General features: G+C 47.3%; 1 protein-coding gene across 1 annotated transcript in view; it reads right to left on the bottom strand.

Moving 5' to 3' along the window:
* The window catches only part of LOC128687496 (osmotic avoidance abnormal protein 3-like), a 238,803-nt gene that overhangs the window by 99,909 nt on the left and 122,042 nt on the right, over positions 1-16,852 (bottom strand). The window contains exons 5-8 of the mRNA XM_070083939.1: positions 15,298-15,413; positions 11,275-11,444; positions 4,499-4,729; positions 4,259-4,398 (exon numbers count right to left, since the gene is read on the bottom strand). Coding sequence (XP_069940040.1) covers positions 4,259-4,398; positions 4,499-4,729; positions 11,275-11,444; positions 15,298-15,413 — 657 coding nt within the window. The remainder of the gene's footprint in view (positions 1-4,258; positions 4,399-4,498; positions 4,730-11,274; positions 11,445-15,297; positions 15,414-16,852) is intronic.

Below are 16,852 nucleotides of genomic sequence, written 5' to 3' on the forward strand. Positions count from 1 at the left end.
GAGTGTACCACTAGAACGCTTAGCATGGCTAGGCATTTCGGGCATACTTAGTTTTATTCTTAAATGTAAAATATTACAAATTATGAGGTAAGTTGGTATTATGGCTAAGTGACTAAATACTATTTTGTGAGTTTAGCAGTGTGAGTGCTTTTGTTTTGGCACAGTATATAGTTTCAGTATTGGAGTATCACAGGATTCATTATATTAAGACTGAGATTAATATTACTGTTTATGGTCAAATGAGTGTGCGAGTGTAAGTGTGAACCACCAGGTGGTATTCGTGAAGTTAGTTGACGGGGTGTATCAGGGAGATAAGATGTTTTCTAATGGTAGTTTTGAATGTGATGAATGTGTCTGCAGTTCTAGAGTTCTCAGGTAGGGTATTCCAGATTTTAGGGCCTTTGACATACATTGAATTTTTGTAAAGGTTTAGTCGGACACGGGGAATGTCGTAGAGATGTTTGTTTCTGGTGTTATGCCTGTGGGTTCTGTCACAACTATCAAGAAAGCGTTTAAGGTCAAGGTTGATATTAGAGTTTAAGGCCCTGTAGATATAGATTGCACAGTAGTAAGTGTGGATGTACTGAACTGGGAGTAAGTTTAGATCCTTGAAGAGTGGGGGGGTGTGCTGCCAGGGATGGGATTTAGTGATTATTCTTACTGCAGCTTTTTGTTGGGTTATTATTGGCTTTAGGTGTGTTGCTGTAGTTGATCCCCAAGCACAAATAGCATAGGTGAGGTATGGATAAATAAGTGAGTGGTATAGTGTGAGAAGGGCATTTTGCGGCACGTAGTATCGTATCTTGGAGAGGATCCCAACCGTTTTGGATACTTTTTTGGCTATATGCTGGATATGGGTGCTGAAATTCAGGTTGTTGTCAAGGTATAAGCCTAAGAATTTTCCCCCATTATTTCTGGTAATTAGAGTGTTGTCAATCTTAATGTTAATTTGTGCCTCTCCTGCTCTGCTACCAAACATTATATAGTAAGTTTTGTCGGTGTTAAGCGTAAGTTTGTTGGCTGTCATCCAAGTCGATATTTTAATCAGCTCCTCATTCACAATGGTGTTAAGGGTGGCAAGATTAGGGTGAGAGATGACATAAGTCGTGTCATCAGCAAAGAGAATGGGTTTTAGGTGTTGGGATACGTTTGGTAGGTCATTGATGTATATGAGGAAGAGCAGGGGACCAAGGACACTTCCCTGCGGAACTCCAGTATCAAGTGGCCGTGTTGCTGATGCTGTGTCTTTAATGGTGACGTACTGATACCTATTAGTAATGTAAGATTTGAAATAAGCAAGCGCATGGCCTCTTATACCGTAGTGGTCAAGTTTGTGGAGTAGGATTTCGTGGTTTACTGTGTCAAAAGCTTTTCTTTGATCATTTGTTCAACGTCTGCTTGCTTGAATATCTTGGCGAGGTAAACAGCGCCAGCAACAAAGTTCGATCTGTGATCTGAAATCAATTACCTGGGACATGACCTTATAGCTGCAAATCTCCTGAAGAACTTAATGAAGACTTCAGAAGTTATATCAGTGGAGACCTCTAACGTACTGCCCTCGTGGTAATACAGGTGAACAAGCACACATAAACTTTAAGAGGGACTTTGCCTGCTGCCTTAGTCAGAATAATTGGCCGTGTAATCTACCCCGTGACTTCAAAGGGGGCGACATGCCTCACCTTGTTGGTCAGGTAAGAGGAGGGGGGAGGTGGCGTCCAGGATAATGACAAGCACTCCCGTCAATATGCCAACAATGCACACAGCACCTCAGCTGTGTTTTTACACTCTGTCTGCCTTGCGGTACCCAGTAGGACTGATGAATCTGACGTAGTGTCATGCACTCCACCATGCAACACTTGGTGATCGGCCTTATCAGTTAATAACCTAGTAAACCAATGATTCTTGGGCACTAGTATAGGCTGTACAACATTTTCTAAAACAGGAATTTTGAATCCTTGTTCTGGGCTTTTCCTTCTCTGTATCTATAGAAATTTGAAGACATAAGATGTTAGTCTCAAAAGTTTATATATCGATGAATACTTAGATTCCATCAATAGGTGACATAGGCACGACACTGTTTTCAAGTAGACTGATTCTGTTGGCATGATGTGGGGTTCCTGTGGAGGCCGGTCACCTTCATGCTAGGTCTGTGGACCAACAATTCATTACCCAGAAATTTACTGACTGGGACCTCACCGGATAATATGTCAGCTGAGTGAGACCTCACGGGATAACATGTCAGCTGAGTTGGACCTCACGGGATAACATGTCAGCTGAGTGGGACCTCACGGGATAACATGTCAGCTGAGTTGGACCTCACGGGATAACATCCCAGCTGAGTTGGACCTCATCTCAGATAATAAACTGCGCTCAGTGAGGTCTTACTAGGCTTGAGGTTCACCGCCTTGAGGTTTTAGGAACCTGCCTCGGTATGCCATACCAGCCCAAGCAAGTCCGACTACATGACTTGCTTCAGTCCAGCTGTCCTCCATAGTCCAGCCTCTGACTGGCATGTTAGCGCTAACCATTTGCCTTTTGCCTCGGCGGCCACGTCCCTTGAAGAATGTCTACACTTATGCAGGATGTTTCTAAGTGGACTCGGCGATTTCTTCAATTGCGTTGTAAGGTCTATTAAAGCTTTACAACTAAATTAGTCTTACAATTGGCCTCCCTACAGCACTTTCCCAATACTGATCCCATTACCTTAACTACCCCAGTCCTCCTTTAAACCGTTACTCTAAAGGAACTCACTGGATTTTTATCATTATTATTATTATTATTATTATTATTATTATTATTATTATTATTATTATTATTATTATTATTATTATTATTATTATTATTATTATCATCATCATCATCATTATTATAATAATTATTGCGCAGAACCTGGGACAGAATACCAACAGTAACAGGACAGTAGCATCAATTCCATAAAATAAGAGTCTCTCACCGGCCTCATCTGTGAGTAGTGCCCACCTGCAGCAGTGTGATGAACACCTGGATGAGTCTTATTGACCGCCTGGATGAGTCTTAGTGCCCACCTGGATGAGTCTTAGTGCTCACCTGGATGAATCTTAGTGCTCACCTGGATGAGTCTTACTGCCCACCTGGATGAGTCTTACTGCCCACCTGGATGAGTCTTACTGCCCACCTGGATGAGTCTTACTGCCCGCCTGGATGAGTCTTATTGCCCGCCTGGATGAGTCTTAGTGCTCACTTGGATGAGTCTTACTGCCTGCCTGGATGAGTCTTAGTGCCCACCTGGATGAGTCTTAGTGTTCACCTGGATGAATCTTAGTGCTCACCTGGATGAGTCTTACTGCCCACCTGGATGAGTCTTAGTGCTCACCAGGATGAGTCTTACTGCCCACATGGATGAGTCTTACTGCCCACATGGATGAGTCTTACTGCCCACCTGGATGAGTCTTATTGCCCGCCTGGATGAGTCTTAGTGCTCACCTGGATGAGTCTTACTGCCCACCTGGATGAGTATTACTGCCCACCTGGATGAGCTCCCACCTGCTGTAGTGCTAGTGACCACCTGCAGTAGCCTTAGTTTCCCCCTGTAGTAGTCATGGCGCCCACCTGCAGTAGCCTTAGTTTCCCCCTGTACCTGCAGTGCAGTAGCCTTAGTTCCCACCTGTAGTAGTCATGGCCCCTGTAGTAGTTAGTTCATGGCGCCCACCTGCAGTAGCCTTAGTTTCCCCCTGTAGTAGTCATGGCGCCCACCTGCAGTAGCCTTAGTTCCCACCTGTAGTAGTCATGGCGCCCACCTGCAGTAGCCTTAGTTCCCACCTGTAGTAGTCATGGCGCCCACCTGCAGTAGCCTTAGTTCCCACCTGTAGTAGTCATGGCGCCCACCTGCAGTAGCCTTAGTTCCCACCTGTAGTAGTCATGGTGCCCACCTGCAGAAGTCATGGTGCTCACCTGCAGTAGTCTTAGTACCCACCTGAATATCTTAGTGCCCATCTGAATGAGTTTCAGTGCCCACCAGCAGTAGTCTTAGTACCCACCTGCAGTAGTCATACTGCCCACCTGCGGTAATCATAATGCCCACCTGCAGTAGTCCTAGTACCCACCTGCAGTAGTCCTAGTGCCCACCTGCAGTAGTCCTAGTACCCACCTGCAGTAGTCCTAGTGCCCACCTGCAGTAGTCCTAGTACCCACCTACAGTAGTTCTAGTACCCACCTACAGCAGACATAATGGCTACCTGCAGTAGCCCTAGTACCCACCTACAGTAGTCTTAGTACTCACCTGCAGTAGTCTGGTGAGTTTGGAGTCTCTGTAAGGTATGTGTTTACTCTTGCCATCCACCAGAGCTGAGATAACGTTGCCCAGAGCACTCAGTGACAAGTTGATCTTAGTAGCTTCCTTAAGACGATCACCCGTGGCTCCTGTAGACGTTATTATTATCATTATTATTATTATTATTAGTAGTAGTAGTAGTAGTAGTATTTGAGAGAGAGCGAGAGAGAGAGAGAAAGAGGTACTGACCTGTCTTGGCCTGCCTTTCTGAGCCTGCCAGGTCCACCAGGTTGAGCTTGCCACTCCTGATGGAGTCCGAGTCCCCAGACACCTCCATCATCTCCAGCGTGATGGTGAAGATGGAGTGAGATCTGGAGGAGTCAGCGTTCATCAGAGTGGCACCAGTGGACCGGTTCTTCCAGCCTCGCTCCATCAACTCCTCGCACTCAGCAGTGTTGTGGACCGGATGTTGGGACAGACCTACACCAGTAGCAGCAACTCCAGCAACAGCAGTAGCAGCACAAGCAGGAGAGCAGTACCAACAGCAGCAATAACAGCAGCAGTAGCCCCAGTAGCATCAGAAGCAACAGTAGCAGAAGCACCGGAAGCAGTAGCACCAGCACCAGCAGCAGTAGTAGCACCAGCAGTAGCAGAAGCAGCAGCATCAGTAACAGGAAGAGAAGAAAAGCCAGTTAGTAACCTGTAACAACAATTTTAAGGCACATCGTGTGTGTTACAACACCTGTGTTAGTGTTACAACATCTGTGCGTTATTGTTACAACACCCGTATAAGTGTTACAATACTTGTGTGTGTTGGTTTTACAGCACCTGTTTGTTAGTGTTACAACACCTGTGTGTTGGTGTTACACGTGGAAAATTCTAGAGGGACTAGTTCCAAATCTGCACACAGGAATCACTCCCTCTGAAAGCAAAAGACTGGACAAACGGTGCGGGTGACAAGCAGAGGCGCGAGATTGTTCAACTAATCCCACTTAAGTATAAGCAGGATTACTATTAGATCCCTGGCTGTCTTCAAGACCCGTGGCTGTCTTCAAGACCCGTGGGTGTCATCAAGACCCGTGGCTGTCTTCAAGGCCCGTGGGTGTCATCAAGACCCGTGGCTGTCTTCGAGACCCCTGGTTGTCTTCAAGACCCGTGGCTGTCTTCAAGTCCCCTAGCTGTCTTCAAAAGGGAGCTGGACAGATACCTAAAGTCAGTAACTGACCAGCCGGGCTGCGGTTCGTACACTGGATTGTGTGAAATCAGTAATAACAGACAGGTTGATCAAGCTCTGATCCACTGCAAGGCCTGGCCATGGACAGGGCCGCTGGGGCGTTGACCCACGAAACAATCTCCAGGTAGACAGACACTTGTGTGTTAGTGTTATAACACCTATGTGTTAGTTCTACAACTCAAGTGCGTTAGTGTTACTTATTGAGTACCAGGATGTACCTGCTGAGTACCTGATTGTACCTCCTGAGTACCTGATTGTACCTCCTGAGTACCTGGTTGTACCTCCTGAGTACCTGATTGTACCTCCTGAGTACCTGGTTGTACCTCCTGAGTACCTGATTGTACCCCCTGAGTACCTGGTTGTACTTCCTGAGTACCTGATTGTGCCTCCTGAGTACCTGATTGTACCTGCTGTCTTCCCAATTGTACCTACTGAGTACCTGATTTTACCCGCAGCAGCAACAAGTGGTCAGAACATTGATCACTGGTAGCAGTGACTCGACCTACATCTCTCAGAAAAGGTTGAACATTAATAATTTAACAGTGACGAACGGTAAATAGTCCTCACTCTCCAGTCCTCAGTTCCCAGTCCTCAGTTCCCAGTCCTCAGTCCTCAATGGTCGAGTCCCAGCTCTGTGTGTGCGTGTGAGCATTTGTGTGTGAGTGTACTCACCTATATATACTCACTTATGTGTACTCACTGTATTGCTGTACCTGCTCCTGCCATGCCCCTTCTGTTTTTTTGGCTCCATATCCTGCTTCAGCATTTTCATTTCATCTTTTGAGCTCTGTATCCTGGCCTCTGCAGCTTCAGTTTGCAGCTTCCACGTTTTGCTCTATGCATCCATCCTCTACTCCATTTTAGTAATAAACTCACATAGCTTCCTTTTCCACTCTTGTTCCATCCTTCTCTTGAGCTCTTTGATCCATTCTTCCTTTCCAGACCAATCTTCCTCGGTTCCCCCGGCTCTTCATCCTCTCCTCTGAAGTCCATTTTTTTATACGCAGTTACCGCAGTGTGAGTGTGTTTTGTGTGTGTGTGTGTGTGTGTGTGTGTGTGTGTGTACTCACCTAATTGTGGTCGCATGGGTCGATTCATAGCTTCTGGCCCCGCCTCTTCACTGGTAACTACTAGGTGCACTCTCTCCCTGCTGCACGACTTTTATCACATTTCTCCTTAAATCTTTGTATGGATTCTGCTTCTGCTACATCACTCTCCAGACTGTTCCACTTCCTGACAACTCTGTGACTGTAGAAATGCTTCCTAACATCCCTGTAACTCATCAGAGTCTTCAACTTCCAAATGTGGCTGACTCCTTGTTGCTGTGTCCCATCTCTGAAACATCCTTTCCCTATACACCCTGTCAATTCCTCTCGGTATTTCATATGTTGCCGTCATCTCCTCCCTATCCCTCCTGTCCTCTAGTATTGTTAAGTCGATTTCCCTTAACCTCTAATCATATGACATGCCCCTTAGTTCCGGGACTAGTCTTGTTGCAAACCTTTGCAGTTTCTCTTTGCCCTTCCCCAATCTTCGTGACTTTGCACTTGGTGAGGTTAAACTTCAGGAGTCATTTGCCGGACCTGGCTTGCAGCCTGCAAACAAGAACACTTCTGAATCTATCCCTTCCGTCATATCATTCACATATACCAGAAACAGCACCGATCCTAGGACTGAAGCGTGTGGAACCCCGCTCGTCACAGAAGCTCACTCTGATACCTCGTCACGTACCATGACTCACTGATGTCTTCCTGTCAGGTATTCTCTGATTCATTGCAGTACCTTTCCTGTTATTACTGCCTGATCCTCTAGCTTCTGCACTAATCTCTTGCATGGAACTGTGTGAAAAGCCTTCTTACAGAAAATGCAATTAACTCACCCCTCTCTCTCTCCTGTCTTCCGTCATCTTGTCGCAAAGCTCCAGTAGGTCTGTGACACAGGATTTCCCGTCCCTGTAACCGTGCTGGTTGTCGCGTATAAGCTCATTCCTTTTTAGGTGCTCCACAACTCTTCTGATGACCTTCTCCATAACTTTACATTCTATACGTGTCAGTAACACTGGTCTGTAGTTTAATGCTGCGTGTCTGTCTCCTTTCTTAAAAATTGAGACTACATTTTCTGTCTTTCATACCTCAAGTAGTCGCCCTGTTTCGATAGATGTGTGTGTGTATGTGAGTATGTGTGTGTGTGTGTACTCACCTAGTTGAGGTTGCAGGGGTCGAGTCTGAGCTCCTGGCCCCGCCTCTTCACTGGTCGCTACTAGGTCACTCTCCCTGAACCGTGAGCTTTATCATACCTCTGCTTAAAGCTATGTCTGGATCCTGCCTCCACTACATCGCTTCCCAAACTATTCCACTTCCTGACTACTCTGTGGCTGAAGAAATACTTCCGAACATCCGTGATTCATCTGTGTCTTCAGCTTCCAACTGTGTCCCCTTGTTACTGTGTCCCATCTCTGGAACATCCTGTCTTTGTCCACCTTGTCAATTCCTCTCAGTATTTTGTATGTCGTTATCATGTCCCCCTATCTCTCCTGTGTGTATGTGTGTACGTGAGTATGTGTGTGGGTGAATGTGTAAGTGTATGTATGTGAGTATGTGTGTGTGTGTGTGTGTGTGTGTGTGTGTGTGTGTGTGTGTGTGTGTGTGATCTGATAATTCCCTCATTAAGATAACACATTAAGATATAATTATGTAACTTATTGACTCCCAGGAAGTGATAACTCGCACGATAACCTTCCCCTCCCTTCACTACCAGTTGAATATCACACGATAACCCTGACAGCCCCGATAACTGCGTCAACTTAGAGGTTACCGGATGGAGGGTCTACCTGGAGGTTACTGGAGGGAGAGTCTATGTGGAGGTTACTAGAGGTTACTAGAGGTTACTAGAGAAAACTGGAGCTTACTAGAGGTTACTGGAGGTTACTGGAGGTTAGTGGAGGTTGCTGGAGGTTACTGGAGGTCACTAGAGGTAACTGGAGGTTACTGGGGGTTACTAGAGGTTACTGGAGGTTACTAGAGGTTACTGGAGGTTACTGGAGGTTACTGGAGGTTACTAGAGGTTACTGGAGGCTACTGGAGGTTACTAAAGGTTACTAGAGGTTACTAGAGGTTACTAGAGATTACTGGAGCTTACTAGAGGTTACTGGAGGTTACTGGAGGTTAGTGGAGGTTGCTGGAGGTTACTGGAGGTTACTAGAGGTTACTGGAGGTTACTGGGGGTTACTAGAGGTTACTGGAGGTTACTAGAGGTTACTGGAGGTTACTGGAGGTTACTGGAGGTTACTGGAGGTTACTGGAGGTTACTAGAGGTTACTGGAGGTTACTGAAGGTTACTGGGGGTTACTAGAGGTTACTGAAGGTTACTGGAGGTTACTAGAGGTTACTGGAGTTTACTGGGGGTTACTAGAGGTTACTGGAGGTTACTAGAGGTTACTAGAGGTTACTGGAGGTTACTGGAGGTTACTGGAGGTTACTAGAGGTTACTGGAGGTTACTGGAGGTTACTGGAGGTTACTGGAGGTTACTGGAGGTTACTAGAGGTTGCTGGAGGTTACTGGGGGTTACTAGAGGTTACTGGAGGTTACTAGAGGTTACTGGAGGTTACTAGAGGTTACTGGAGGTTACTAGAGGTTACTGGAGGTTACTAGAGGTTACTGGAGGTTACTAGAGGTTACTGGAGGTTACTGGAGGTTACTAGAGGTTACTGGAGGTTACTGGGGGTTACTAGAGGTTACTGGAGGTTACTAGAGGTTACTAGAGGTTACTGGAGGTTACTAGAGGTTACTAGAGGTTACTGGAGGTTACTAGAGGTTACTGGAGGTTACTAGAGGTTACTAGAGGTTACTGGAGGTTACTAGAGGTTACTAGAGGTTACTGGAGGTTACTAGAGGTTACTGGAGGTTACTAGAGGTTACTGGAGGTTACTAGAGGTTACTAGAGGTTACTAGAGGTTACTGGGGGTTACTAGAGGTTACTAGAGGTTACTGGAGGTTACTAGAGGTTACTGGAGGTTACTAGAGGTTACTGGAGGTTACTAGAGGTTACTGGAGGTTACTAGAGGTTACTGGAGGTTACTAGAGGTTACTGGAGGTTACTAGAGGTTACTAGAGGTTACTGGAGGTTACTAGAGATTACTGGAGGTTACTAGAAGTTACTGGAGGTTACTAGAGGTTACTGGAGGTTACTGGAGAGTATCTACCTGTATGTACACAGAGTGATATAGAATTTGGAGGATTCACTCCGAACGTAAACACTTCCCCTGAACGTAAACACTTCCCCTGAACGTAAACACTTCCCCTGAACGTAAACACTTCCCCTGAACGTAAACACTTCCCCTGAACGTAAACACTTCCCCTGAACGTAACACTTCCCCTGAACGTAAACACTTCCCCTGAACGTTCCCCTGAACGTAAACACTTCCCCTGAACGTAAACACTTCCCCTGAACGTAAACACTTCCCCTGAACGTAAACACTTCCCCTGAACGTAAACACTCCCCCTGAACGTAAACACTTCCCCTGAACGTAAACACTTCCCCTGAACGTAAACACTTCCCCTGAACGTAAACACTTCCCCTGAACGTAAACACTTCCCCTGAACGTAAACACTTCCCCTGAACGTAAATACTTCCCCTGAACGTAAACACTTCCCCTGAACGTAAACACTTCCCCTGAACGTAAACACTTCCCCTGAACGTAAACACTTCCCCTGAACGTAAACACTTCCCCTGAACGTAAACACTTCCCCTGAACGTAAACACTTCCCCTGAACGTAAACACTCCCCCTGAACGTAAACACTTCCCCTGAACGTGAACACTTCCCCTGAACGTAAACACTTCCCCTGAACGTGAACACTTCCCCTGAACGTAAACACTTCCCCTGAACGTAAACACTTCCCCTGAACGTAAACACTTCCCCTGAACGTAAACACTTCCCCTGAACGTAAACACTTCCCCTGAACGTAAACACTTCCCCTGAACGTAAACACTTCCCCTGAACGTAAACACTTCCCCTGAACGTAAACACTTCCCCTGAACGTAAACACTCGTAAACACTTCCCCTGAACGTAAACACTTCCCCTGAACGTAAACACTTCCCCTGAACGTAAACACTTCCCCCGTAAACACTTCCCCTGAACGTAAACACTTCCCCTGAACGTAAATACTTCCCCTGAACGTAAACACTCCCCTGAACGTAAACACTCCCCCTGAACGTAAACACTCCCCATGAACGTAAACACTTCCCCTGAACGTAAACACTCCCCCTGAACGTAAACACTTCCCCTGAACGTAAACACTTCCCCTGAACGTAAACACTTCCCCTGAACGTAAACACTCCCCCTGAACGTAAACACTTCCCCTGAACGTAAACACTCCCCCTGAACGTAAACACTTCCCCTGAACGTAAACACTCCCCCTGAACGTAAACACTTCCCCTCAACGTAAACACTTCCCCTGAACGTAAACGTAAAGACTCACCCCCTGAACGTAAACACTAGACTCCCCTTTATCTGGGTGTTCTTTAAGGTCTAGTTTCTTCTTGACGTCCGTTCCCAGGAGATCTCTGATCTCCTCGTTGTAAATCTCCAGGTAGGAGGCCAGGACCAGGTACTTCATGTTCTCTGAAGTCTGAATCACCTCGAAGATGTGCTCGAACGCCCTGAAGCGAGGTAACGGCGGTTAGTAAACACTTCCCCTGAACGTAAACACTTCCCCTGAACGTAAACACTTCCCCTGGACGTAAGCACTCCCCCTGAACGTAAATACTTCCACTCAACGTAAAGACTCACCCTGAACGTAGACTCCTTTATCTGGGTGTTCTTTAAGGTCTAGTTTCTTCTTGACGTCCGTTCCCAGGAGATCTCTGATCTCCTCGTTGTAAATCTCCAGGTAGGAGGCCAGGACCAGGTACTTCATGTTCTCTGAAGTCTGAATCACCTCGAAGATGTGCTCGAACGCCCTGAAGCGAGGAACGGCGGTTAGTGAACGTTCTGAAGGGAGGAACAGTGGTTAATGAACGTGCTGGAGGGAGGGACAGCGGGAGTGGAACGTTGAGGAAGTAGGAACGGCTGTTAGTGAACGTTCTGAAGGAAGAAACGGCGGTTAGTGAACGTTCTGAAGGTAGGAACGGTGGTTAGTGAACGTGATGGAGGGAGGAACGGCGGTTAGTGAACGTTCTAAAGGGACGAACGGTAGTTAGTGAGCGTTCTGTAGGGAGGAACGGCTGTTAGTGAATGTTGTGGAGGGGGAAACGGCGGTTAGTGAACGTTCTGAAGGTAGCAGCGGTGGTTAGTGAATATGCTGGAGAGAGGAACATCGGTTAGTGAACGTTCTGAAGGGAGTAACGGTGGTTAGTGAACGTTTTTAAGTGAGAAAGAGTGGACACAGAACGCAATAGAAGGAACGGCGATTACAGATGGTTCAAGAGGAAGGAACGGCGGTTAGTGAACGTTATGGTGGGAGGAACGGCGGTTATTGATGGGTCTGAAGGGAGGAAAGGTGGTTAGTGAACGTTCCGGAAAGAGGAACGGTGCTTTGTGAAAGTTCTGAAGTGATGATCGGTAGTTAACTCAGAGTAGTGTAGTAAGTCCTGCTATGGGTAAGTCACGTTATGGGTAAGTCCTGCTATGGGTAAGTCCTGCTATGATTAAGTCCTGCTATGGTTAAGTCCTGCTATGGTTAAGTCCTGCTATGGTTAAGTCCTGCTATGGTTAAGTCCTGCTATGGGTAAGTCACGTTATGGTTAAGTCCTGCTATGGGTAAGTCCTGCTATGGGTAAGTTCTGCTATGGGTAAGTCACGTTATGGTTAAGTCCTGCTATGGGTAAGTCCTGCTATGGGTAAGTTCTGCTATGGGTAAGTCACGTTATGGTTAAGTCCTGCTATGGGTAAGTCCTGCTATGGGTAAGTTCTGCTATGGGTAAGTCACGTTATGGTTAAGTCCTGCTATCGGTAAGTCCTGCTATGGGTAAGTTCTGCTATGGGTAAGTCACGTTATGGTTAAGTCCTGCTATGGGTAAGTCCTGCTATGGGTAAGTCCTGCTATGGGTAAGTTCTGCTATGGGTAAGTCACGTTATGGTTAAGTCCTGCTATGGGTAAGTCCTGCTATGGGTAAGTCCTGCTATGGGTAAGTCACGTTATGGTTAAGTCCTGCTATGGGTAAGTCCTGCTATGGGTAAGTTCTGCTATGGGTAAGTCCTGCTATGGGTAAATCACGCTATGGGTAAGTCCTGCTATGGGTAAGTCCTGCTATGGGTAAGTCCTGCTATGGGTAAGTCACGCTATGAGTAAGTCCTGCTATGGGTAAGTCCTACTATGGGTAAGTCACGTTATGGGTAAGTACTGCTATGGGTAAGTCACGGTATGGTTAAGTCCTGCTATGGGTAAGTCCTGCTATGGGTAAGTCCTGCTATGGGTAAGTCCTGCTATGGGTAAGTTCTGCTATGGGTAAGTCACGTTATGGTTAAGTCCTGCTATGGGTAAGTCCTGCTATGGGTAAGTTCTGCTATGGGTAAGTCACGTTATGGTTAAGTCCTGCTATGGGTAAGTCCTGCTATGGGTAAGTTCTGCTATGGGTAAGTCACGTTATGGTTAAGTCCTGCTATGGGTAAGTCCTGCTATGGGTAAGTTCTGCTATGGGTAAGTCACGTTATGGTTAAGTCCTGCTATGGGTAAGTCCTGCTATGGGTAAGTCCTGCTATGGGTAAGTTCTGCTATGGGTAAGTCACGTTATGGTTAAGTCCTGCTATGGGTAAGTCCTGCTATGGGTAAGTTCTGCTATGGGTAAGTCACGTTATGGTTAAGTCCTGCTATGGTTAAGTCCTGCTATGGGTAAGTTCTGCTATGGGTAAGTCCTGCTATGGGTAAGTCACGTTATGGTTAAGTCCTGCTATGGTTAAGTCCTGCTATGGGTAAGTTCTGCTATGGGTAAGTCCTGCTATGGGTAAGTCCTGCTATGGGTAAGTCCTGCTATGGGTAAGTCCTGCTATGGGTAAGTCCTGCTATGGGTAAGTTCTGCTATGGGTAAGTTCTGCTATGGGTAAGTCCTGCTATGGGTAAGTCCTGCTATGGGTAAGTCCTGCTATGGGTAAGTCCTGCTATGGGTAAGTTCTGCTATGGGTAAGTTCTGCTATGGGTAAGTCCTGCTATGGGTAAGTCCTGCTATGGGTAAGTCCTGCTATGGGTAAGTCCTGCTATGGGTAAGTCCTGCTATGGGTAAGTTCTGCTATGGGTAAGTTCTGCTATGGGTAAGTCCTGCTATGGGTAAGTCCTGCTATGGGTAAGTCCTGCTATGGGTAAGTCCTGCTATGGGTAAGTCCTGCTATGGGTAAGTCCTGCTATGGGTAAGTTCTGCTATGGGTAAGTCCTGCTATGGGTAAGTCCTGCTATGGGTAAGTCCTGCTATGGGTAAGTTCTGCTATGGGTAAGTCCTGCTATGGGTAAGTCCTGCTATGGGTAAGTCCTGCTATGGGTAAGTTCTGCTATGGGTAAGTTCTGCTATGGGTAAGTCCTGCTATGGGTAAGTCACGCTATGGGTAAGTCCTGCTATGGGTAAGTCCTGCTATGGGTAAGTCCTGCTATGGGTAAGTCCTGCTATGGGTAAGTCACGCTATGAGTAAGTCCTGCTATGGGTAAGTCCTACTATGGGTAAGTCACGTTATGGGTAAGTCATGCTATGGGTAACTCACGCTATGGATAAGTCACGCTATGGGTAAGTCATGATATGAGTAAGTCCTGCTATGGGTAAGTCTTGCTATGGGTAAGTCACGCTATGGGTAAGTCACGCTATGGGTAAGTCACGCTATGGGTAAGTCACACTTTGAGTAAGTCCTGCTATGGGTAAGCCACGCTATGGTTAAGTCACGCTATGGGTAAGTCCTGTTATGGGTAGGTCACACAGTGGGTAAGTCCTGCTATAGGTAAGTCCAGCAATGGGTAAATCCAGCTATGGGTAAGTCCTGCTATAGGTAAGTCCTGCTATGAGGAAGTCCAGCTATGGGTAAGTCTATCTATTGGTAAGCCCTGCTATGGGTAAGCCTTGCTATGGGTAAGTTTATCTATTATTAAGTCCAGCTATGGTTAAGTCAAGCTATGGGTAAGTCCCGTTATGGGTAAGTTCTATGGTTAAGTCCATCTACTGATAAGTTCATCTATGGGTAATTCCAGCTATGGGTAAGTCCTGCTATGGGTAAATCCATCTATTGGTAAGTCTAGCTATGGGTAGGTCCATCTATGGGTAAGTCCATATATTGGTAAGTCCTGGTATGGGTAAGTCCATCTGTTGGTAAGTCTAGCTATGCATAAGTCCAGCTATGGGTAAGTCCCATCATGGGCAAGTCCAGCTATGGGTAACTCCTGTTATGGGTAAGTCCAGCTATACGTAAGTCCAGCTATAGGTAGGTCCAGCTATAGGTAGGTCCTGCTATGGGTAAGTCATGCTATGGTTCATTAACCAATCACAGGCAGGCCTGCCAAAACTGAAGCAATGTGGTTCACTTGCAGTAAGCATTGGCAGACTTGCCTAGCTGCTGGTTGAGCATGATACACTTTCTCTGGTTTCTGCTTTGCCATCGGTCCCATGGTACACGCTTATTATTTTTGTCTTCACATATTGTACATACCTGTAGATATCTGGTGAAGGTAAACATACAATACAGTCTACCACTGAGTTTTGTTTACTCTGTATTCCCATTACAACCAGGTCTCACAGGACATTCTTACCTGTGTTCCTAATAATCTGCATATGATATTAACTTACCTGGGTGTGATTTAACATACCTGGGTATGTTGCCACGCTGGTTATATTAACATACCTGGGTATGATGCCACGCTGGGTAGGGGGGTCAATCACCCCCTGCATGGTGAAGGACTTGCCACAACCAGTCTGACCATAGGCGAACACTGTACCGTTGTACCCTTCCAGCACACTCTGTAGGGCAGGGTACATGGTGAGGTAGAATATACGGTGAAGCAGGGTACATGGTGAGGCAGGGTACATGGTGAGGCAGGGTACATGGTGAGGCAGGGTACATGGTGAGGCAGGGTACATGGTGAGGCAGGGTACATGGCGAGGTAGGATATACGGTGAAGCATGGTACATGGTGAGGCAGGGTACATGGTGAGGCAGGGTACATGGTGAGGCAGGGTACATGGTGAGGCAGGGTACATGGTGAGGCAAGGTACATGGTGAGGCAGGGTACATGGTGAGGCAGGGTACATGGTGAGGCAGGGTACATGGTGAGGCAGGGTACACCGTGAAACATGGTACATGGTGAGGCAGGGTACATGGTGAGGCATGGTACATGGTGAGGCAGGGTACATGGTGAGGCAGGGTACACAGTGAAGCATGGTACATGGTGAGCCAGGGTACATGGTGAGGCAGGGTACATGGTGAGGCAGGGTACATGGTGAGGCAGGGTACATGGTGAGGCAGGGTACATGGTGAGGCAGGGTACATGGTGAGGCAGGGTACATGGTGAGGCAGGGTACATGGTGAGGCAGGGTACATGGTGAGGCAGGGTACATGGTGAGGCCGGGTACATGGTGAGGTAGGGTACACAGTGAAGCATGGTACAAGGTGAGGCAGGGTACATGGTGAAGCATGGTACATGGTGAGGCACGGTACATGGTGAGGCAGGGTACATGGTGAGGCAGGGTACATGGTGAGGCAGGGTACATGGTGAAGCATGGTACATGGTGAGGCAGGGTACATGGTGAGGCAGGGTACATGGTGAGGCAGGGTACATGGTGAGGCAGGGTACATGGTGAGGCAGGGTACATGGTGAGGCAGGGTACATGGTGAGGCAGGGTACATGGTGAGGCAGGGTACATGGTGAGGCAGGGTACACAGTGAAGCAGGGTACATGGTGAGCCAGGGTACATGGTGAGGCAGGGTACATGGTGAGGCAGGGTACATGGTGAGGCAGGGTACATGGTGAGGCAGGGTACATGGTGAGGCAGGGTACATGGTGAGGCAGGGTACATGGTGAGGCAGGGTACATGGTGAGGCAGGGTACATGGTGAGGCAGGGTACACAGTGAGGCAGGGTACACAGTGAGGCAGGGTACACAGTGAGGCAGGGTACACAGTGAGGCAGGGTACACAGTGAGGCAGGGTACACAGTGAGGCAGGGTACACAGTGAGGCAGGGTACACAGTGAGGCAGGGTACACAGTGAGGCAGGGTACACAGTGAGGCAGGGTACACAGTGAGGCAGGGTACACAGTGAGGCAGGGTACACAGTGAGGCAGGGTACACAGTGAGGCAGGGTACACAGTGAGGCAGGGTACACAGTGAGGCAGGGTACACAGTGAGGCAGGGTACACAGTGAGGCAGGGTACACAGTGAGGCAGGGTACACAGTGAGGCAG

The sequence above is a fragment of the Cherax quadricarinatus genome, chromosome 11 (genome assembly GCF_038502225.1).
Source record: "Cherax quadricarinatus isolate ZL_2023a chromosome 11, ASM3850222v1, whole genome shotgun sequence".
NCBI classification, from domain to species: domain Eukaryota; kingdom Metazoa; phylum Arthropoda; class Malacostraca; order Decapoda; family Parastacidae; genus Cherax; species Cherax quadricarinatus.